General features: G+C 43.6%; 1 protein-coding gene across 3 annotated transcripts in view; it reads left to right on the plus strand.

Moving 5' to 3' along the window:
- The first annotated feature begins 9533 nt into the window (after nucleotides 1-9533).
- The window catches only part of CALCR (calcitonin receptor), a 139336-nt gene continuing 126042 nt past the window's right edge, over nucleotides 9534-22827 (plus strand). For all 3 annotated transcript variants that reach the window (XM_081931249.1, XM_081931248.1, XM_081931251.1), the window contains exon 1: nucleotides 9534-9923. Coding sequence is in view for 2 of the 3 variants with exons in the window: in XM_081931248.1 (XP_081787374.1) it covers nucleotides 9915-9923 (9 nt within the window). In the remaining variant the exon portion in view is untranslated. The remainder of the gene's footprint in view (nucleotides 9924-22827) is intronic.

Raw genomic sequence — 22827 nt, forward strand, 5'->3', positions numbered from 1 at the left:
AGTGAGAAAGATACAGCTTGGTGTAGATGGGGTCAAATAAATTCATCTCCTTTACAATTGATAGCTATCTTGGGTATATAATTTTTTCTAATTTTCCTGGCGGCAGTTGCAAAAAGTGCTACACTCCAGGTCACATACTTATCTATGTCTGCAAGAAGATATAGAATCATGTCAGAAAGAATTTGGCCAGGGAACCTTATCATTATAGGTGTCAAAAACCGTTCTCTTGCTTCAATATATAAGGGGCAGCACAAGATATAATGCATAAGATCCCATAATTCCGGGCATCCCCTAATACAAACACGATCAATTACTGGTATGCCTCTATGGAGAAGAATACACTATGTATTCTTTTACATAGTGTACGCGCAAGGTTTTTGTGTCAGCATCATGTGGGTGGGTTCGCTTTCTTTTCATTAATTAATTTTCATTGGCATTGAGAGAGGTTTGGGGGCCCAGGGCATGGTTGGTTGCCTTCAGTTGACTACAGTGAGTTTTGTTGGGGGGGAGGTAACCCAACACATTTTTATTCATCTTAATCACTAACCTCTTCCAACTGAGCTCAAGTTGAGTTCTCCTCGTCTCCTTTGTAACATGTAGGAATGCTCACCTCAAGAATCTAATACTATCAGGGCTCCCATCCCAAACACTGCAAAAAAGGCTGTTAGGTATAAGAAAGAAGGCTTTAGTCAAAGCTCGCTCCTGTACAAGTCAGGCTACAGGTAAGAGCAGGTCTGCATGGAAATAACACAGAGCAGGGTCCAAGATGAAGCCAACAGCTCGCCTGTTCTGCTCACCTGGCTGTGACACCTGATGTTCCAAGTGCTTGCTCTTCTATAATATTGAGAGGTTTTGATCTTGCTCATTTTTATTTTTATTTTGAACTTTGGTTAGATGCCCTTACCCATAGCTATTGTTTATGAGGTCCTGAAATTCTCCACAGGATCATCAGAAATATATCTTCACTGAATTTTTGTGTTTTGGAAATTAATACTTATTTTCCCCATATTAATATTATTTATTTCAATACATTTCTAAACCACTGGGGGAAAAAATTAATTCCCTAAGCAGTATGCACATATATGACATAAAAAAACCCAAACAGCATTATAAAAGCAGATTGTTGTTGTTGTGATTATCTGACAATTTGATAAAGCTAGGATAATTATTCAAACACCGTCAAATGCATCCGCTTTCTTGAGCATGGTCTGCTGTACTCTGCATTTTCCTAGGATGATCAGTGCTGAGTGAGGTGGAACAATCCCACAGAGATTTAGAACTGTGAATATGCTGGTGGTTCTCTGAGCATCTTTGGAAATTGAATGCTTTCCCTACAATAGGATTATAAGATTCAGTCACTTCTCCATGCACAGCTATTCCTCCAGGGCCGAGTATGCTATTAGGCTCACACAGCTTGATCACCGCCACTACAAAAGCAACAGATAAATCAGATAAAGCACATTGTGTCCATTTATCTAGGCTCCCAAATGATTCCTTTTTTAAAATCTCACATTTTGGAGAATCCGAAAGGGGGCAAAAAATCAGCTGGAGCTGCACATTTTAGAATATGTTTTCTGTGGTTATACAATTAATGTTAAGAACTCTCCATCAGGGATGTGTGAAATATATTTTTGGAAAGGTCCCCCATGGGGAAAGGTTTTCACAGTCACTCCTGCCAAGAGACGGGGGGCCTCCTTATGCATAAAGGGATGTTTATGTGTGGGGCTTCCCCTGCTAAGGAAATGAATGGGGAGGGTGTGCTAAGGATGAGACTACATTTCTTTGCACAGACATTTAACCACAATCTAATTCTTACTTGGCCTGTATCCTTGATTCACAAGGAGTGCAGATGAAGTGTAGGTAGGTTCCCATGAGGCAAGACACAGTGATAACAGCAAGAACCATTATTGAATTAGCAGAACTCGACAACAGGGGCAAAGCAACTGCTTATATACATTTCTGAAGCCCTGGGCCACTCCCAACTTGATTTGCTGTCTAAACGTCCAAGCTGCGAATCATAGCTCAGAGTTTAAGGGCCAATGGCAAAGACCCAAATCCTGAAATGTGCTGTGATTGGATATCATGTATCGAATCAGAACACAGGAGCTCAGAATCCTTAGTCCAGGCAAACACAGACCACTGAATACATAACAGCAGAGTTTACTCTTTTACTAGGCAGTGTAAAGCAACTGCCTCAGACAGGGCAGCAGCAGACCTTGGCTTTTGTTCCTGAAACCCACCCCTATCCCCTTCTCCCAGCCATTCCCTTTTGCCATCACACAACTTTTCCTGGAGGCCCTTATCTGGCCTGCTGCCTCAGTCTCCAGATTTGGAAGCCTCCAATGGTCCCCTGTGAAGAACCTGGAGAGCTGTTGCGAGTGAGAACATGTTACTTTAGGCTTGATGGACCAAGGGTCTGACCTAGCAGTTATTTAGTGTCAGGAGCTGGAAGACTCTGAAGAGTGTGGGGTGGAGGCAGGGGACCAGGAAAGTGACCCAGAAGAGGGGACCAATGATTCATGGGGTTTGACACCACCCACAAAGCAGGAGCCAGGGGAGGGGGGTGAGTTAGGACACTCTGAGACAGAGGAAGGTGTGCCAGATGTGGTGGAAGAAGAAGAGGCTGTTCAGGCGACAGATGAGGCAGTAGACTCCCCACCTTCCCCTGCCTTGCTGTCTCCTAGAACCAGGAGGGGCCTGAAGTGGGAAGAGCAGTGGCAACTTCTATACGGGAGAAGTGTCAGGTTGCAGAAGCACAACCCATCAGAGGAGGGTATATAACTAGCAGGAGGCAACTGCTCTGCAGGGCCTAGACCTATGGACAGCTGCCTAAAGGCTAGAAGTGTGTGTGTGTGTGTGTGTGTGTGTGTGTGTGTGTGTGTGTGTATCTGGAGCCCTGGAAGCCGCTGTAAGGGCTTTACTTGTCAATAAAGATGTTAACTATCAGAAGTGTGCCTTCCTTGGCCGGGGAGGGTCAGGACATTTAGACGTAAAACACACTCTTATTTCTATCAATGTCTAAAAAGTGTAGAATGGTAGTTGTCAGCAACGGGCAGACAGAAGTTTTATTTTCAGCTTTTAAAATAAACCTTAACTACTATTTTTAACATAAAAAACTATGATTATTACTATTATCACTTCTGCTATAACTACTAATATTATTATTAGTGGAATCTGCAACAAAATGCTGGAGTACAACATTTCCAACCCATCAGCCAGCCACACCCTCTTCCTGGATAGTCCGTTCCGTTCTGTTCCATTCCACTACCCTCTAATTTTGGTCACCCCCAACAGTCAGTCAGCATTCTTTAGCTCACTAAGCCCACTCAGTCCTCATTGGCTGCCTCTCCCTGCTGTTTGTGTTTCTCTCCCACCTAAATATGCTTTTGTAAAATCTTGGGGTTTCCCCAAGCCCCTCCTTTTGTGCCTGGGTGCTGCCATTTTGAATACATAAGGGCCAGAACTTGGAAAGCTGAGGTTGCTGTGGTGGAGTAATCCTGTCTAAGGTTTGTGAATGAGATTCCATGATGGATTGCCTACTACATCCACCACAGCCTGGGATGGAAATGGAGAGGCACATATTTCCCCCTCCCTTGTGTTGACTCCAATGGGAGGGGAATAATCCTTGATCCAGGGCTGGCATAGGTTTGGGCCAATTTGTTGGGTGTCCCAGGGAAACAAGTGGGCTTTGCATTCTGGTGACTATAGGTGCCCTTGACATACTCTTCCAGCCTCCCACTGACACCAGCAGAGCTTTCAGCAGGTATTCCACAAGAGAGGCCTCTGGCAGCAGTATCCTGCCCACAGACCTCACCCTTCACCAATGGCGCAACATCATCTAGCCGTAATAAGATTGTGGTCTAATTATTATTCTGCTGCTTTTGTTATTTACTCATTTTGAAACTGTGTTCTACGCAAGATGAGGGTTTTTTTCTGACAGTGAGTATAAATGTCAAGTTAATCAAATGGTATCTGGAAGAATTTAACATACTTGGCACCTTCTTCTCCAAGAAGGCCCAGCTCTTGAATAGAAAAGATATTTTAGCCTGGGACTGAAGTGCATTGGCAGAGCGATGTGTGGAAGCTTCCAGCCTTCTCACTGCTTCAAATGCTGCTTGTACTTAAAATAAAGAGACTTCATTTCTCAGAACTATAATTCCATTTCCTCTTTGCCAACAGCTTTCTTTTTGGGAGGAAGAAATGTCCATGGGAGAAAGTGCTGACAATTCTGTACGATATGATTAAAACCAGGAGCATCGATATATTTTCACATGTTTGGAACAGAAAGGACCTACAACACTTGAGCACAACGGGAAGAGGTCAGGCTGTTCAGCAAACGTGTTGCATCCATCAACTAACCAAGAAAGAAAAGTTCCAACAAAATTTATGAGAAACCTTCAAAAACTTACATAACAGATGCTACATAACTCTGAAAACCTCCAGTCTAGACACAGGCTGACTTCCACTCTTCTTTTTGACATCTCTGAACAAGTAGAGCTTTAAACTAGAAGTACGCATGCAGATGGCCTCTCAAAATTATCCACTCTATTTGTAAGCAGATAAATTGAGTGGCTGGGGTTAACATTTCACCAAATTTCCCTTTGGGTAACAGAAATTCTCCAACAGGATGGGACTCACGATTAGCATTAGCATTAAGATAGTTCTGGTTTTTTAAAAAAAATATTTTACTAAGCTTTCCTCCCCAGAATCACCTAGTGAATTTCATGACTTGCCAGATGTGAACGAGCAGTTTCTGGCTCACAATCTTATTCATATCACCTCTTAGTAAGCCCAAGACATTTTGTCACCTGAGGCAAAGTTCTCCATGTACAGAAGCTAATTGGAGTGGCAGCTGAATCTTCCTGGTGATAGAGCCACTGCCACATCTGAGAAAAACCAGACTGGTTTAGGAGCTGCAGGAACTGCAGTATGTCACACACAGCTCTGTCCTTCAACGGAAGAACATGACTGGTGGCTCAGGAGGAACAGCTGGGAAGCTGCCCCTGCTGCCCCCAACATTTCCTTTCTCTACCATGCGGTAGGGCTGGCCTTGATCATGGCATTCATTGTTCATTTTCTGAAAAAAAGAAGCGCTGGAGCTCAAGATTGTAGTGGCTGGCTGTTCCTAACCTAGTACAGTGGTACCTCGGGTTAAGAACTTAATTTGTTCCGGAGGTCCATTCTTAACCTGAAACTGTTCTTAACCTGAAGCACCACTTTAGCTAATGGGGCCTCCCACTGCGCCGCTGCTCCGCAATTTCTGTTCTCATCCTGAAGCAAAGTTCTTAACCCGAGGTACTATTTCTGGGTTAGCAGAGTCTGTAACCTGAAGTGTCTGTAACCTGAAGTGTCTGTAACCCGTGGTGAAAGCTCTCTGCAGATGCTCAGAGGCCCCCTATTTAATTTTCATTTTTCACAGGGTTTAAATTATTCTCTGACATTAATTTTCTACTGCCTTTGATTACGGTTTTCTACCATTCTGCTGCAACATGTAAAAGTCCTTCGTTATCACGTGACTCCTCATCATATAGACTGTTTTCTCATCAACAATATGTTCCTGTGAACAAGGCATCCCCCACTACAATGCACTTGTTCCAGCAGCTATAATGAAGTGACAAATACTTTCTAAGCACTGCACAGGAAGGAGGAAAGCAAGTACAAAGGCAGCTGCTCCTTCACTGGCCAGTGGGCAGGACCAAGGTGGTCTCTCCCTTGCCATAATCTTCTTTGCTGAGAGGCAGAAGGTCTAGTCTTTCTGTGGCCTCAGGTCTCCTGGCTGGTGAAGGTCAGAGTGTGCCAGTTCTTTATCATATTCACAATATCAATTCCAAATGACACTTTTGCTTTTGAAAGCCTTCATGCTTTGGGAGCTTGGGACCAGCCTGGCTAGCTCAATTGGTCAGAGCATGGTGCTGATAACACCAAGCTTGCAGGTTCAATCCTTGTATGGGACAGCTGGATATTCCTGCACCTAGCCCTAATAAGCATCAGAGTCCTTCAACAAGTATGCCCACCAAATGAGGTTTGGTGCACAGCCCCACTTGAGAGAGTCTATTTTTAGCAGCAGTCCCTCAGCTGCCCTCTCCAGAGAAGTCCACCAGGCACCTTCTTTAATGTCATTCTGGCACAATGCAAAAATCACTTTGGTTTCCTTTTTCCTTTCTTTACAGAATTTATATCCTGTCTGTCTGAGGCAGTATGAACTGAGGGTGAGTTGCAGCCATGTAAAATACAATAATCAATAAGTCAAATCATGAAATATGTTTGGAATCATAGCCACCAGTCCTTATGTTAATACAGTGGTACCTCGGGTTAAGAACTTAATTTGTTCTGGAGGTCTGTTCTTAACCTTAAACTGTTCTTAACCTGAGGTACCACTTTAGCTAATGGGGCCTCCCGCTGCTGCCACCATGCGATTTCTGTTCTCATCCTGAAGCAAAGTTCTTAACCCAAGGTACTATTTCTGGGATTAGCGGAGTCTGTAACCTGAAGCGTCTGTAACCCGAGGTACCACTGTATTGGAATACAGTGGTACCTCAGGTTACAAACACCTCAGGTTACAAACACTTCGGGTTACAGACTCTGCTAACCCGGAAGTAGTACCTCGGGTTAAGAACTTTGACCCAGGATGAGAACAGAAATTGTGTGGGGGCGGCAGTGGGAGGCTCCATTAGTTAAAGTGGTACCTCAGGTTAAGAATGGTTTCAGGTTAAGAACGGACTTCTGGAATGAATTAAGTTCATAACCAGAAGTACCACTGTATCCACAAGATGCCCCAACCCCCCCAGGCACATTGTGGATATACACAACCAATTCAGAAAGCCTGTTGGCAGAGGCCTTGGCTCCCTGCTGTTTCAACTTTAGAAAAAAGAAATATATATATTATTTTGCCTTGTGCTTTTAATTGATTTGAGTTGTGCTCATCTATTTTCTGTGTTTAGTGCTTCCAAACTAAAAAGTATCCCAATAAGTAGTGTTTATAATATGTCATAGTTTGCTAATTTTATATCCATACTTATCTGGACATATCTGGACATATCTGGAATCCTGCTGTTGGCACCAGTGTCTGGATGGAAATCAGACAAATGGTCGGGAAAATCCGGACGTATGGCAGCCCATGTCGGCCATGCCGTTTTTGCCGATTTCCCATTTAAAAAAAATAGCTCAAAAACAGCAAAAATCAACAACTTTGCCAACAACATTTCTGTCTGGATTTTGAAATACTGTTTGAAATATGGCAACCCTACCTCTGGCTCCCGAGTTGTATTCTTTTGTAGAATGCTTTCCCTGCCTTTCAATGAATGATTTTTTGCCAGGCTTTCATATACCACCTCGTACCATAAGCTTAGATGGGTCCAGAGAGCCTTCACTTTCTGAAGCACAGCTGGAAAATACCTGCTGATGCTGAGGCAATCGGAAATAGATCTCTTGGAAATTCTCACCACTTTTTTTAAATAAAAAGATACTCATTATTCCTATCCTCCATTCAGTCCAACACCTAATTGTGTGTTTGTGACATCCCCAATTTTTGAAATAAGGTGTACATTTCTGAATTACATAATGCTTACCATAGTATTTTTCGTTCCGTGCATCTTAATATAAATTACATTGGAACAGCTTGAGTCCTCTGGATTCTGTGCCAGCAAATACAGTGAACATGAATATGTATGAGCCAAGCACATTTATATTTTTTTAAAGGGTCATTTCTGTATCACCGCTCTATTCCTTCCCGAGGATGTCCTCGTTCCTAAGGAAGCAAGTAGGTATCCTTGAGATACTGCAAGTTGTTTTTGTTTGTTTGTTTGTTTTTAAATCTGTCGCTCATAATCATTATTTTATGCACTCAATTTCCTCAAGTGTTAGGAAGTTTCACAGTGGCCTTTTGTGGGGCATGGGTTTCTGATTTGTTTTGTTTGTTTGTTTGTTTGTTTTAAAGAGAAAAGGCTTGTGTTTTTGTAGTATTTTGTAATTTACAAATATAGTAGCAGAGCAGAGAGACATAAAAAGAGGCAATTCTACCCCACCCACCCCCGCACCCACCTCCAGCAATATCAAAGCTTTGCAACATCTTACAATTGCTGTTTGGGCAGCTAATTCTAAAAACAGGCAGTCTTGTTTCACAAAACGTTTTAAATGTGTTGTAAAGTGCAGTATACAAATATGGCACTAGATGGCGACAGTGAGCTATGCGAAATTCAGTGTATTTTTCAAAACGTTTTATCTTAAAAAAGCATTTTCACTGCATTTTTTATCTGTGTGCAGATTCCACCTCTTTTTCTGAGGAGATTGAGACTGCAACCTACACACACTTACTAGGGAGTAAGCCCTGATACGGTTGTTTAGAAGGCAATTAATAAATCATTATGGATGATAATAGCATGGTCATTTAAAGGTGTGGCCTCAGACTATTCAAGTCCAGGGTCTAAAATTACTTTGCTGCATCCCTGGGCCCCAGCATGCTGCTGTTTCTCCTCACACAGGTCTGCCTGCTTATTTAGAGGCACTCTGTGGTGTCACAGTGATGCTTTTCTCCTATGATGATGATGGTTTTGCCCTTCTGCAAACCTTACCTTAGGAACACGGGTGGCACTGTGGGTTAAACCACAGAGCCTAGGGCTTGCTGATTAGAAGGTCGGTGGTTTGAATCCCCACGACGGGTTGAGCTCCCGTTATTTGGTCCCAGCTCCTGCCCACCTAGCAGTTTGAAAGCACGCCAGTGCAAGTAGATAAATAGGTACCGCTCCGCCGGGAAGGTAAATGTGCGCTGCTCTGGTTCGCCAGAAGCGGCTTAGTCATGCTGGCCACATGACCCGGGAGCTGTACGCCGGCTCCCTTGGCCAATAAAGCGAGATGAGCGCTGCAACCCCGGAGTCGGCCATGACTGGACCTAATGGTCAGGGGTCCCTTTACCTAAACCTTGCCTTGGGTAGCCTTTTGTGTGTGCGTGAAATGAATTGTGGCTACACTCATACAAACCATTCAGGTTGCATCAGGCACCGTCTTCCTGCCAAGAGGAACAACTGATTGATAGGTGTCAAGGCAAGAGCAGAAAGGGCTTGCAACAAGGCTGCAACAGGAGGGTTGCAAATGCAATCTCTATTTGTCTTTGTGAAGGATTTGCTAGGTAAGTTTGGACTCAATGGTTTGTTTTTGTTTTTTTCTGGGGCGGGTACGGGCACGGGGGTGCCATTGACTCCATCTCCCCATGAAAGATGGCTGGTTTCTCTCTCCTGTGTGATCAAGATCCTTTCATTCTGATCGGCTTGGAAAGGAAGCTCCGCAGAGAGCCAAGGTGGTTTCTGACTCGGGGAGGGGTGTGTGTGTGAAAGGCACTTCACACGCGCTCAGAGGCTCTCCCTTTGTCTTTCTCCTTCGGTTTTGGACTTTTGGAAAGGGGGCGTCCCTCAGTGCTGGGAATAACCGCGCTCCGGCTCTCGGCCCCCTCCTCTTCCCGAGGGAGCCCCCGCCCCTCTCGCCCCCGTGACGGCCGCTCGCCGAGCTCCTGAGCCATTCAGCAGCGCTCTCCCGTCGCCGAGCGTGCGGCTCCTTTAAAGCGCAAGCGGCGCCTGGCTTCTTTGGCTGGGACCGGGGCGAGGAGGCGCTGCTCCTCCTTGGCTGCGCGCTGGCCGCTTGGTGGCTGGGCGTGCAAGCAGCTCGCTTGAGCCTGCAAGGGCTGCTGCCGAGTCTGCGGGAAGACCCGCTGGGCTTGATCTCTGCCCCTGGTCGGTCTTGGGGGCTGGGGGTGCCGGAGCAAGGGCTGCTGGCAGTGGCGATTCCCCCCGTGCGCTCTCTTTGTATGGGATTTAAGGAACCAACTCGCGCCACGACCACTCGACTCTCGGCTTCCTAGGCGGGATTGCAACCAGCTGCTTCGGCGGGGAACCGGAGAACACCGACTCCCTCCTGGCGGATCCATGAGAGCGGTGAGTCCTCGCAAGTTTTCGCCGTTTTCGTTTATTTGGGGCGGAACTAATGTTGGGAAACGCCGGCGATGGGAGCCGCAAGCGGTCGTGCAGGAAAGAGCCAGTGGAGCAAATATATACCTGAAGTATATATTTACCTGAAGACCGTTCTGCCTCAGCTTACCTGATCGCACGAGGGCTCTTTAGTAGGGAGCCTGTTTCCCTTTGAGGAAGCTGGATCTGCAGGTATAAAGGAGATGTGGACGATATCAGGATGCCTGGTGGATTCTCTAAGGCAGTCTTTCCCAGCCTGACGATTTGGGAGTACAGTTCCCATCAGCATGGTCAGTGGTCAAGGATGATGGGAGTTGTAGTCCTTAACATCTGGAGGGCACCAAGTTGGGGGGAAACTGTTCTAAGGTCAGTTCCTGGAGGGGGGAGTTCTTGGTTGGCTATAGTTGCAGATGGATCAGAGTTAACATCAGGCAGTCTGCTGTTGCAGATCCTGGCTGACCTTTTCCTCCTGGAAGTGGGGTGGGTGGATTTTGTTGAGGAAACTTATGCCTTGATGCCCAGACCTTGATGCTGCTCTTTGGTGCCTCTCCCTTGAGTCTAACTTGGGTGAGGATTTCCCAGTGTTGATGTTTACTCTGATCCATCTGGGGAGATGATCTGTGGAGGCAGGTGCCAATCATGTTGAAAACAACTTGATCTTTCTGCAATGCTTAATCAAGGCATGGCAGCCACAGTCTTGGGAGGCACTCACCAATGTCGCACCGTTTGTAGAATGTAGATGGAAATATTAGCAAGCAAATGCTTGGTACGGTTGGAGCTGTGTTAAATGTTGCTCATGAAAAGGAGTTAGAACTGCTCCGTGAAGAAGACTTCAGAGGCAGCAGTGAAGAAAGCGATGGCTGCATTGGCAGGTTGCAGGAAGGACATCATAACTTAGGGGATGGGGGACCCAGCTGAACCTTGCAGTTTTAATCTTGCTTTTGTGACACAGATGCAGAGCAAACTACAGGTGGAAGCAATCTCCAATCACAGGACATTTAAGTGGCACCAGGTTAATGCACAATGACTTGATATTTCACATCTAAGATGATTATTATTATATTACATTTATTCCAGCCACTTAGCAAGCGTCAGTATGTTACATTTTTAAAATAGTATCATTTTATTGTTCGCATCATTCTGCATTTAGCATCTGGGTATTTCTCTTAATGGCAAATAGATTCCACATGTGTGTTTTGTTGCGTGTTCAAATTACAAGGAAAGCCCCTTTTGTGATCCTGGCTCCCTGTTGTTGGGCTTCCCCCTTCCCACCTTCTTCATAAATGGCATTTGAGCAGATTTCTAAGCAAGGGTGTGTGTATATACAGTACTGCTTTAGAAGGAGCAAGAATTGTGTGAGCAGTTGTGAGTTTTGCTCTTATATCGGATACAAAAACCTGGTTCAACCACAGACCACCAGATTTTTAGTTACTTGGTTTGTTTTCTGCCTTTCCATCTGGACCAGACCCACTTGGCTGCTTACCGTGAAAATAACATATGAAGGACTTGCTCCATTGCACAGACTCCTTATGTCAGTGCTCAGTAGTCGGCTTATCACATTTTTCTGTGTCTGACTGCTGCTCTTTGTGTTTATACTCTGAATATGCTTGTTGGCATTCGTGTCAGTTAACAGTAGTAGAGTCCCTGCTACTGTTACCAGAAATATTAGTTCTCTTTGTAGCTGTTTGCAAGATGACTTGAGTGAAATGAGGACAGAATGGGTTTAACAATTGAATTTGCCCGTACATATTCCTCCCTAACCCCTGCAGAAATGGCATAGAGTCTTCTTTTCCTGTGGCTAGGATATGGTGTAGAGGACTGTTCCAGTCTGTCAAAAACTGACTCGTTTGTGGAAATGCATTCTTCTGGAGCTCTCTGCATTTGATGTTTTTATGGGGCTGTTAATAACTTCAGCATAGCTGATCTTTCTTGCATTGTCTTGGTTTTTCCGCTTACTGGGGGAAAAAAATAGTTTTATAGATGGTGACACTGAATAAACCCAGTATTTTATGTCCAGAATTAATTCTTAAATAACATAGCTATTTTAATAAAGTTATCTCTCCTCTGTGAAAAGGCACTTAATATTTATTTCTATTCCAAAACTACTATAATGTCAGTAGATGGTATGCAAACTTATTCATAAAGTTCTACAATTTTTCTTCTTTTTTTAAGAGAGTCCCGCTCAATAAACTTTCTCCCACTTTGATTTCTTCTTGTTGCTAAGAAAATAAGTTCTGAAATTTACACTAGCTGCAGAAACAGCAAAGGTTGATCCTTAAAAATTATACTACTTGCTACAACCATAATTGTATTTCTGGGAGATCCAGCTGTGAGATGACCGTTTGTTACTATCTTTCTGAAAAAATAGTGGGAAAGAGATTATCCCTGCCTGCAAGAATTTATTACATTAACTAGATGGGACAGAGAAGCAGACAGACAGGATATGTACTCAAGAAAGAACACCTAGATGAGAAACCTCTTCTTGAGAATACCAGTCTCTCTTTATAAAGTTACATGGGGCTTGGAGTGGCATTTCATCTAGGGGACTAAACACTCACTGCAACCTGACATCTCTAAACTACAGTATTGAATTACAATCCATCAAGAGGTTCAGTGCTGTTACCTGTGGCTTGAACTGGGACAAAGGTGTTTTGTTTTTGTTTTATCACAGTCTCTGTTAACTAGCTTTCCAATGCTAGGATGCCTTTGTTATTCACAATACTATTGATTATGATCACTGTTTATGATTCAATTATCACTGTTAATGATTGTGCTTTCTGCATATCCTTTCCTTCTGATCTCACTGTTTACAACCTTACTCCAGCCATGTTCCCATAAATCTGTATCTCAGGATACAGATTCTACACTTTCTATATCTGCTGAAGTGGACTCATGTCCATGAAGGCTTGTGACATCATTCATTTGTTAGTCTTTAAGGTGTTACAAGACTAACACTTATCCAAACTGAGCTTATCCAAATTGAGCCTTCAAATTTTCTACAAATTTAAGTACTGTAAATGTAATGCAGGCTAATGAGCACAGTGTGTTCCAGTTGTGTATGTCAAGATGTGTCTCTGGTCTAGAACGCTAATTGTTTCTTAAATTTGCTAATTGCATTTCTGTTGAAAGGAACTCAAGGCAACAGACATAATTTGTGTTTTGTTTTTTTAAAGAACCTCATAACAAAACAGTGTTAAGAATAAAAAACAGAATGTGACAGCATAAAGGGACAGGGATTTATTTATCTTTGAAGTGATTTGTTTTGCACTAAGACGCTAATCATGAGGTCTCTTGGTGAGGCTGCCTGGGATAATTTCAAAGTAAGATGTCTAAACTCAGGTTAGAAAACCAGCATTCTTCAAATGGAGACCTTTTGCTCTGTGACTGGATATTGATTGGCTTTGGGACTTTTATTCAGACTTCAAACTTTGTTTGTGTGTGTGTGTGTGTGTGTGTGTGTGTGTGTGTGTGTGTGTGTGAGTGTTGGTGCTGCAGGAAGAGCCCAGACTGAGAAGACGTTTTCATATCTTGAGAGGAAATAGGGATAGACAGCTATGTTCAGAAGAATATACTATGGGAATATGATGTGCCTTTGTTTCACATCTGCCACTTGATTGTGGCGAATGTGGCCTCTCTCCTTAAGAGACATGCCTAGTCTGTAGTAGAAACTCCTCTTCCTAGGTATAGTTCCTTCTAAAGCTGAGTGGGAATGGGCTGGAGTCTTAGTCTTGCCTGTGTAGCAAGTCCTAGCTGCTGTGCTGAGTAGCTGATCTGTAGTTTACTAATAAATACAGCTACTTGACTGCCTCCTGGCTACTGACTGCTTCTTGGCTCCTGCTGCTTTCTGGTATTGGGGAAGGCTCACTGCAAGTCTTCCTCACACAGTGAGTACGCTTCCCAGATCCACAGATACCACACTGACATTGACTATAGGAAAACCTTGCCTGCTGCAACACCTTCTGGTGTTCCCCACACTCTTGGGATTCCCCCTGAAATTTTGAGGTTACACACGTCCTCTCCCATCCAAGAAAGCCCAGATCTTTGTGGCTTTCTTTAGAAGCATCTTGATATTCCGCATTTGAGAACGTATGCAGTTTTATGGTGTGAAAGGCAGGGGGGCCAACAGTAGGAAGAGCCAGAACCAATGATCCGAGACCAGGGAGAAGAGTCGGTGGAAGAAGATTGGAAGAAATTTACATAAATACTGCAAAATTAATGAATGTTAGAATGATGTCGGAATAAAGTTAAGTGGTTTTAGCAGCAATGTTATAAAGGAGTATGTAAAAATGGATTGTTATTAGGTGAGAATGCAAAGTTATAGTACATTAAGATAAAAACAAGGAGGGAAAGGATTTGCTGAATTAACTAACTGAACTGGAATACAAAAAAGGGAGGTGTGTGGAGGTCAGGGAAACAAGCAAATGAAAGATAAGACATGAAAAGATTGATTTGTTTTTAACTGTTTTTTATTTTTCTGTACTTTGTATTTTTTCTTTTTTCCCCTTCTTTTTCTTATTCTGTAACCTTTTTGAAACTTTAATAAATATCTTTTTTTTAAAAAAGAGTCAGAACCAATGATAGGTGGAGCCAACAGAGTTTACTTTTGTCCCCATCCTCCCAGACTTTCCAAGTGTCCCCATTTTCCAGGGAAAGTCCCAGATTTACAAAAGCCATCCCGGTTTCTGATTTGATCCTAGGATGTCCCGCTTTCCCTTAGGGCATCTCTATTTTCACCAGAGAAATGTTAGAGTACGGATCTCCCACTTGCACCACAGTCCCAACCACAGCACTGCGGCCACCACTTCCAGCGGCTGCTTTGAAAAGGTAACAACACAGAGATGCAAGTGTGAAGACTCATTTAACGTAATGTGTAGTTTGGCTGTCGGGCAGCCATCTCCTGTTGCCTCATAACAGGGCTGCTAATGGGCCCAAGCAATTACTTGGAAGCACGTTCCAAGTATATTTAAAGCAAAGACCATTCTGCTTTTTTGTGTGCGAAAAGGTTCTTTTTATAATCTTGCCACACATTCTACCCAATAACTGTTTGGGCCCCATTAGCAGCCCCAAGCAATCATTTGGAAGCACGTGCAGCAGGATCATAAAAAGAACATTTAAAAATAAGTAGAATGGCACATTATTTGATTTAAATGCCCTTGTTTGCCTATAGCTATTGGGACAGTTAAATAATAGACTTAATTTGCCAATAGCAGTAGGTACAATTAAACAATAAGGACTAATTTGGAGGAGAGGGTATTTCAAAGGAAATGATTTACTTCTGAACATTCAAAGATAATTTTCCCGCCAAAAAGTCCTGGCAGGAGGAAGGCAGGAGAGAAAGAACAATACCATTAACTCAGAGGGGTGCTGCTTTAAAGCTTCTGTTCTCTGTGGATTTAACCTCCAGTATGCCTCAATTACAGGGCCAGCCAAGACATTTCGGTACCTGAGGCGAACCACAAAATGGCTCCTCTCCTGCCACCTGCCAGGGAACAAGGAGAGAGAATCAAATCAACCGTTGAATCAAAGGCCATGGGGGGGGGGGCGAGTTTCCTCACTTTGCCTCATGGGCGGGCCGGCTCTGCTCAAATAGCAACAGTTTGTGAACAGAGCAAGTAGGGCTGCCATTTTGGTTTCCTTGGCGGAAAAAAACCCACCCTTAATATTATCTAAAAGTGAAACCCTGTAGTTTGTCTCACTAGGAGATACCCGTGATAGAGAAAATGGTAGTTTAAAGTAGGGGTGACTAAGGCTGAATGTGGCCCTCAAGCAAAAAACTATTAGTCAACTTTCCAGGGTCTAGCATTGGGTGTTGCCACCCAACACTCTTGCAGGCGTTCCCCTCCACAGGACCCCCACCCACTGCCCTATCTTCGAATAATCAAATGATCAACCTTATCAGCAGAAAGGGTCTACCCAGTATTAGATGGGGTGGGTGTGTTAACTTCTCTGGGCCTCCCAGTGCTGTGTTTACTTTATTCATTTTTCTTTTTACCACTGCTGCTAAAATTGGTAGGGTCTTGGCATTCCAGAAAAAAAATTCTTGGAAGGGTATATCAAACACCTGGGTTGGGGTCTAGCATCCCCTGTTTTAGATTAATAATAATGACACACACACACACACACACACACACACACACACACGTATTAATTCTCTTGGATGTGCCTTGGGGTTTTTTCCTATATCTTTGAGGCCCATGGAGGAAATGAAGAGAAGTGCCTTTTGGTGATAACAGCTATCTCTCTGTGATGCTTGAAGTTTTGGCTGTGTGGCCTGTGAACTGCCCAACTCTGTTCATCACTGCGAAATCTTCCTTTTTTTAGATACAAGAAATTAGACTCTACTTCCACTCTCCATAAACAGCAGCAGAGCCAAAGGGCTGACCCACAAAATTAAGAGCCACATTGTGCCATATTAAAGCTACACCGTTGTGTAGCTTGCAGGAATTTCAGGTTAAATATGGAAAAACACTTGTGGAAGAATCATGCTGAATTATAGGGGCCTAATTAATGGGAAAGCCATGATCAGGTATCCAGGTGTCTTTTTCATCTGTTAAGATCGGCTGTGGGAAGGAGGCTGAGCAAAAAAAATAATTCCAGGGCTGTGGCACAGTGATGGGTGAGGGCTAGGCAGAGCTGATGCTTAGACTGGTCTACCACCCTCTATTCAGTAGCTATTGAACCACAGAGCCTAGGACTTGCTGATCAGAAGGTCGGCAGTTCGAATCCCCACGACGGGGTGAGCGCCCGTTCGGTCCCTGCTCCAAGCCAACTAGCAGTTCGAAAGCACATCAAAGTGCAAGTAGATAAATAGGTACCACTCTGGCGGGAAGGTAAACAGCGTTTCCGTGCGCTGCTCTGGTTTGCCAGAAGCGGCTTAGTCATGCTGGCCACATGACCGGGAAGCTGTACGCCGGCTCCCTCGGCCAATAAAGCGAGATGAGCGCCACAACCCCAGAGTCGGCTATGACTGGACCTAATGGTCAGGGGTCCCTTTACCTATACTTTATTCAGTAGCTATTAAAATTATAGTAATGGAGGATGTTAAGTTTTCTAGAGCAGTAAACTACAATTACCAGTTAGTCCTAACCTTGCTCGTTGTCACTGTGGGAAAAAATGAAACATGTTCGCCTTTTCAAGCAGTGTTTTCAGAGCAACCCTGCGGTGATATTTCATCTCATTTGTTTGTGAGGGTGACATGAGTCAGATTCTACCAGGTATTGCAAAGAGATTAGGTTTTGCAGCACCACCCTAATCAACACTACTCAGAAGATCGCCCATTGAGTTCAATGGAACTTCTTCTCAAGAAAGTAGATACAGGATTGCAGCCTTAAGATACATTTGGCCACTTATGAATTATATTTTCCACTCATTGCCATGCCACAGAGGTTATAACGTTGGTTATATTTATGTTCCTATTCTTTCATTCTATAAGTAGTTCAGGGGAATCCCTGCGCCTGGCAAAAAAAAAAAGTTATCCTCAAAACAACCATGTAAGGTATGCTAAAGTGAGGGAAAGTAACTGACACATGGTTACGTTTCATGGCTAAGCAGAGATTTGAAATTGTCTCCTTGATCTTTATCCAACACAGTATCCACAGTCATAAAAGGCAGTGGTTGGCATGAACAAGAACATATGGCAACAGCTTTATAGAGGTTAGCCAATCACCCAGTTTCATGCCTCTGAAAGTGATAAAACAACTCAATAATGGTTAACAATACTCTATATTAAATACCCTGATTACCAACCTTTCATTCAGCCAGTTTGCACAGCTGGCTATCCTGGGATAATTACCTCTGAACTTACTTAAACCTCCGTATTTTCAAAGCAAGAATGAGATGCTGAATTGATAATATTAACTTTACTATCTTTCATCATGGGGTAAGTGAACATATAGTTCATGGATGAATTGTTTCTTTTGGGCAGTAGTCAGGACAAAGGTGAGTGCTTCCTTGTAAGAAACATCCTTTTATTTATGATGGTTTAAGAAACTGAATTATACACTCCAGATTAAAACAGGCTTTCTTAAACATAAGTACTGTTAATTTTCATGGAATATGATTTCCAGTAAATAAATGCATATGATCACAGCCAGATGCCACTAGGGACATAATTTAAAGGCTAACAATATTGTAGGGATAAAGGTAAAAGGTAAGGGTAAAGGACCCCTGGACAGTTAAGTCCAGTCAAAGGCGACTATGGGGTTGTGGCGCTCATCTCACTTTCAGGCCGAGGGAGCCGGCGTTTGTCCACAGACAGCTTTCCAGGTCATGTGGCCAGCATGACTAAACAGCTACTGGTGCAACAGAACACCGTGACAGAAGCCAGAGCGCACAGAAACACTGTTTACTTTCCTACCGCAGTGGTACCTATTTATCTACTTGCACTGGTGTGCTTTCAAACTGCTAGGTTGGCAGGAGCTGGGACAGAGCAACAGGAGCTCACCCCGTTGCAGGGATTCAAACCACCAACCTTCCAATAATAGACTGGATGGTTTAGACCACAGCGCCACCAGCAGCCCATTGTAGGGATAATCCTAGCAAGAACATCTACATTAGCAACAGTTCCCATCCAAGTAAATTTTATTGGGAATAAAGGAAGGTTAAATTCTCTGTATCTTCCAGCCATCCATAATGAATACAGTACTGCTGAATCTAGCTCCCCAGCTAATCATCTACAATAAGAGCTGAGAACACATCAGATTTCACTTTTACAGGTGAAGAAATGGAGCTGAATACCTGGGTAATTCTCTGCATCGCTTGTTTAGTCACTGATGCTGAATATGTTTAATTATGTTTCAGGGAGTTTATTGGAGTTTTTGGTTTATTTCAAATGATAAATAAAACAGATGTTAAGAGAGTAGGCTGAGATTTTTGCCTCCCCACCTGAAACACCTCAATAGTGTGGCAATACTGAGAACATGCAACTATTAGGTATTTATTTAGATCTAGCTGATTTCTCAGTGGTTTTCCCAGTAGTGATGTATGGAAGTGAGAGCTGGACCATAAAGAAGGCTGATCGCCGAAGAATCGATGCTTTTGAATTATGGTGCTGGAGGAGACTCTTGAGAGTCCCATGGACTGCAAGAAGATCAAACCTATCCATTCTTAAGGAAATAAGCCCTGAGTGCTCATTGGAAGGACAGATCCTGAAGCTGAGACTTCAATACTTTGACCACCTCATGAGAAGAGAAGACTCCCTGGAAAAGACCCCGATGTTGGGAAAGATGGAGGGCACAAGGAGAAGGGGACGACAGAGGATGAGATGGTTGGACAGTGTTCTCGAAGCTACCAGCATGAGTTTGACCAAACTGCGGGAGGCAGTGGAAGACAGGAGTGCCTGGCGTGCTCTGGTCCATGGGGTCACGAAGAGCTGGACACGACTAAACAACAACAGCTGATTTCTCGGTGCTGTGTAAGGCAGAAGTCACACAGACCTTTGCTAGAAGGCTATCATCAAGGTGGCAGAGAATTAAGGAGCACTGTTTTGAGAAGGTTGTGCTGGGTCTTCAACAGGATTTTGGAGGAAGAAATGGCGACAGAGAAAGGCAGAGACACAAAAGTGGGCAAAAGCAACAAAGGGTTAGCTTGAGGTTTAAGAGAGGGAAGGCGTTTATGTAGATAGGAGTGAAGAGAGGCTGTCAGAGATGAAGGAGAGCATTAAAAAAGAGGATTAGAGGAGCAGGAACCTTGAAGTTGACACAGGCGATAGGTATGGTGGTTGCAGCTGTTGAAGATGGTTTAGCAGAGGCATGCTGGAATGAAGCGGGCAGTGCGCTGCAGGGGCCTTTGAGAATATAAACATGAGTACTCTACGCTTTGCCTCTGTGGTTGGAGGCAGTAATCCTTCTGAATACAAGTTGCTGGCAACCAGAAGAGGGGAGAGTGCTCTTGTGCTCAGGACGTGTTTGGGAGTTTCCCAAAGGGATCTGGGTGGCCACTGTGAGAACAGGATGCTGATCTAGCAGGCTCTTCTTATCTTCTCATATTAAACCTGATACAGTTACTCCCACAAACATTTTTAGAGCATCTTTGGTCACTTTGAAAGCGTATGGTGTCAGGTGTGTGTGCAGGAGCCAGGCCCTGTGACCAATAGGACTTTGCAGGACTGGGGCCTTCCTAAGTTTGTTCTGAAGAGGCAAGGGACAGCCTCACAGGGTGAGGCCGATTGGTAACTCACAGCACCTGGTGGCAAGAGCTGGGAAGGGATATAAGGTCAGCATTTCCCTTTGGCTCTTTGCCACAACAACACGCTTCCTGCCTTGCTGCGTTTGGCTTCTTGCTTCCTGATCCTTGAACCTTGGCTTCTTGACTCCTTGCTTCCTGACCCTTGGACCCTTGGCTTCTTGACACCCGGCTCTCTGACCCTCCGACTCTTGGCTTCCTGACTCCTGGCTTCTAGACCCCTGTTCCTTCTCCCACCCCACCATCTTGCCCCCAGTCCTGATGTCCCCAGCTGGGACTTCGATCGCCCATAAACCGGACCGTGACATATGGCTCCCCCCCAAAAAATCCTGGAAACTGTACCCCTTACAAAGCTACAAATATCAGTATGCGTATCAAACTACAGTTCCCAGGACTCTTTGGAGGGAGGCCATATGCATTAAATTGTTTGCCATATCATGTTTAGTCATGTAGCTCTCTTAGAGTCTCCTAAACTGTTAGATTAAAAGAAGCTGGCTCACAATTTACATTAAAACAAGTCTTGCCTGGTGGCAAGCTATTTCTCCCTTCAAGGATTGAGTGGCATGCATTGTTTTGGTAAGCATTCCATAGCAGATGGTGATAGTGATTATGATAAGGATAAATATAAATCTGGCATATTGTAAAATACAAAACGGCATGCTGGGCCAAAAGAAGTATGTAGTGATGGCTGGAACATAATGAGTGATGAGTTGTCTACAGGCTTCTATAACTGAGATTCTTTTCAAGCAACAATAAGTTACCGGTACTTAAGCAAGCATAATTCTTGCAAAGGAGGTGTCTCACCATGTGAACATATCCTTTCATAACTTTTAAGATTGACTACTGTTGGGTACCCCATGTAGGGCTCCTGCTCATAAAGACAACTTGGAACTACAGTTGGTTCAATATGAAGCTGGGTACTGGAGGGCAAGAGCATTTTTATTTATTTTTTGCAGCAAGCATACTGGTTCCCTGTTTAATTCCAGGATGAATTCAGAAGACTCATGCTTCCTTTCACAGCCTGGGCCTATTTATAGTTTGATTATAAAAGTACCCCTATACCATTCTCTCGCAAAACGCCAGGTCACCGTGTAACAACGTAAAAACATGTAAAAGCAAATTGAAGCCATTGCTAAAATAGTTGAGACTGCTTTTGCATGCATGAGCCCCCTTGGTAGCTATTCTGGGTTGTGGTGGGGGTTTTTTTGGACCAAGCAATTTCAGGTTTGAGGTAACAACATTGTCTTCTGTGAGGACCAGGATCTTGATCACAGTTGCCTCAAAGTCCTGGTACCTTCTCTCCAAAGAGATGTGAGGTTGCTCCTTCTCCGTGAACTTCCATAAAAGTTGTAAAAGGTATCTGTTTCAGAAGGCATGTGGCTACTGACTCTAGAATTTGTTGTGTTCATGTTGGTTTGTTTGTTCTGGTTGCTTATGCTTTTCTAACGTATCATTGAAACAATGATTGAATATGTATTTGTGGCACGCATTATGCTTACTGACAATCATCTTGAGCGCTGGAAACATGTTCTAACAATAATTTAACAAACGGGCTGGATTTCAATATTTCTGCTTTCCTACTTCTATTTATTTATGCAAGGTGCTCTTTTCTGAAGGGTCCTTCAGCACAAGCCGTCTTGAAAGCTATAGAGAGGGAGCAGTGCTTGGTACATTGTACTCGATTCATTTGTAGTTTCTAGTGCGATACTTGTGTTTCCTTTTCGTTAGGCAATGCCTTGAGCTGAAGTAAATTTTGTACAGTGGTACCTCGGGTTACAGACGCTTCAGGTTACAGACTCCACTAACCCAGAAATAGTACCTCGGGTTAAGAACTTTGCTTCAGGATGAGAACAGAAATCGTGCAGTGGTGGCGCGGTGGCAGCGAAAAGCCCCATTAGCTAAAGTGGTGCTTCAGGTTAAGAACAGTTTCAGGTTAAGAACGGACATCCGGAATGAATTAAGTTCTTAACCCGAGGTACCACTGTATTTGGATAAATGGGAGAAAATGATTAAGTAAGGTGGGGTTGAGAAGAAAAAAAAACTGAGGTGGAATCTGCCTACTTACTTGCTTTTAATTCAAAAATGGATAAAACACAAAGTGCGTAACTAGAACTCTTCTAGCCTTATCCTAAAATTTGCCTGCAAAGTTTAGGATGGAGCTGACTCAACAACAGTTATAACATGCAGAGGGGCCATAGTTCAGTGACAGAGCACATGCTTTTCCTGTAGAAAGCTCCATGTTCCATTTCTGATATCTCCTGTTAGAAGGATCAGATAGCAGGTAGTGCGAAAGACTTCTGCCTGAGAGAGCTGCTGAAAGCTACTACCAGTCAGAATAGACGAAAATAGAAACAGGAGCAGAAATCAACAATGTTTGCTTATTCTTTCTATGTTCTGCAATGGAAATCAATCCATGGATACAATTGACATTTGCTGTTATGGTTGCTTTTAATCGGCAAATGATATGTAATTAATTATACCCAGCTCATTGGCTTGGCTTTGCACTGAAATGAATGGGGTGGAATAACATAATGGTAACCATAGTTTACGCAATTAATTATACAAATCACAAAATTTTGCTCCAGCAGACAGCAAGACAAACTGTAGTAGAATGGAAACAGTGCTGCGTGTGGCAAATACAGGACAGAATGGAAGATGATACATGTACTAGTAGAAATCCCTAGTAGAC

The sequence above is a fragment of the Podarcis melisellensis genome (assembly GCF_964234715.1).
Source record: "Podarcis melisellensis genome assembly, chromosome: 12".
In the NCBI taxonomy this organism is placed as follows: Eukaryota; Metazoa; Chordata; class Lepidosauria; order Squamata; family Lacertidae; genus Podarcis; species Podarcis melisellensis.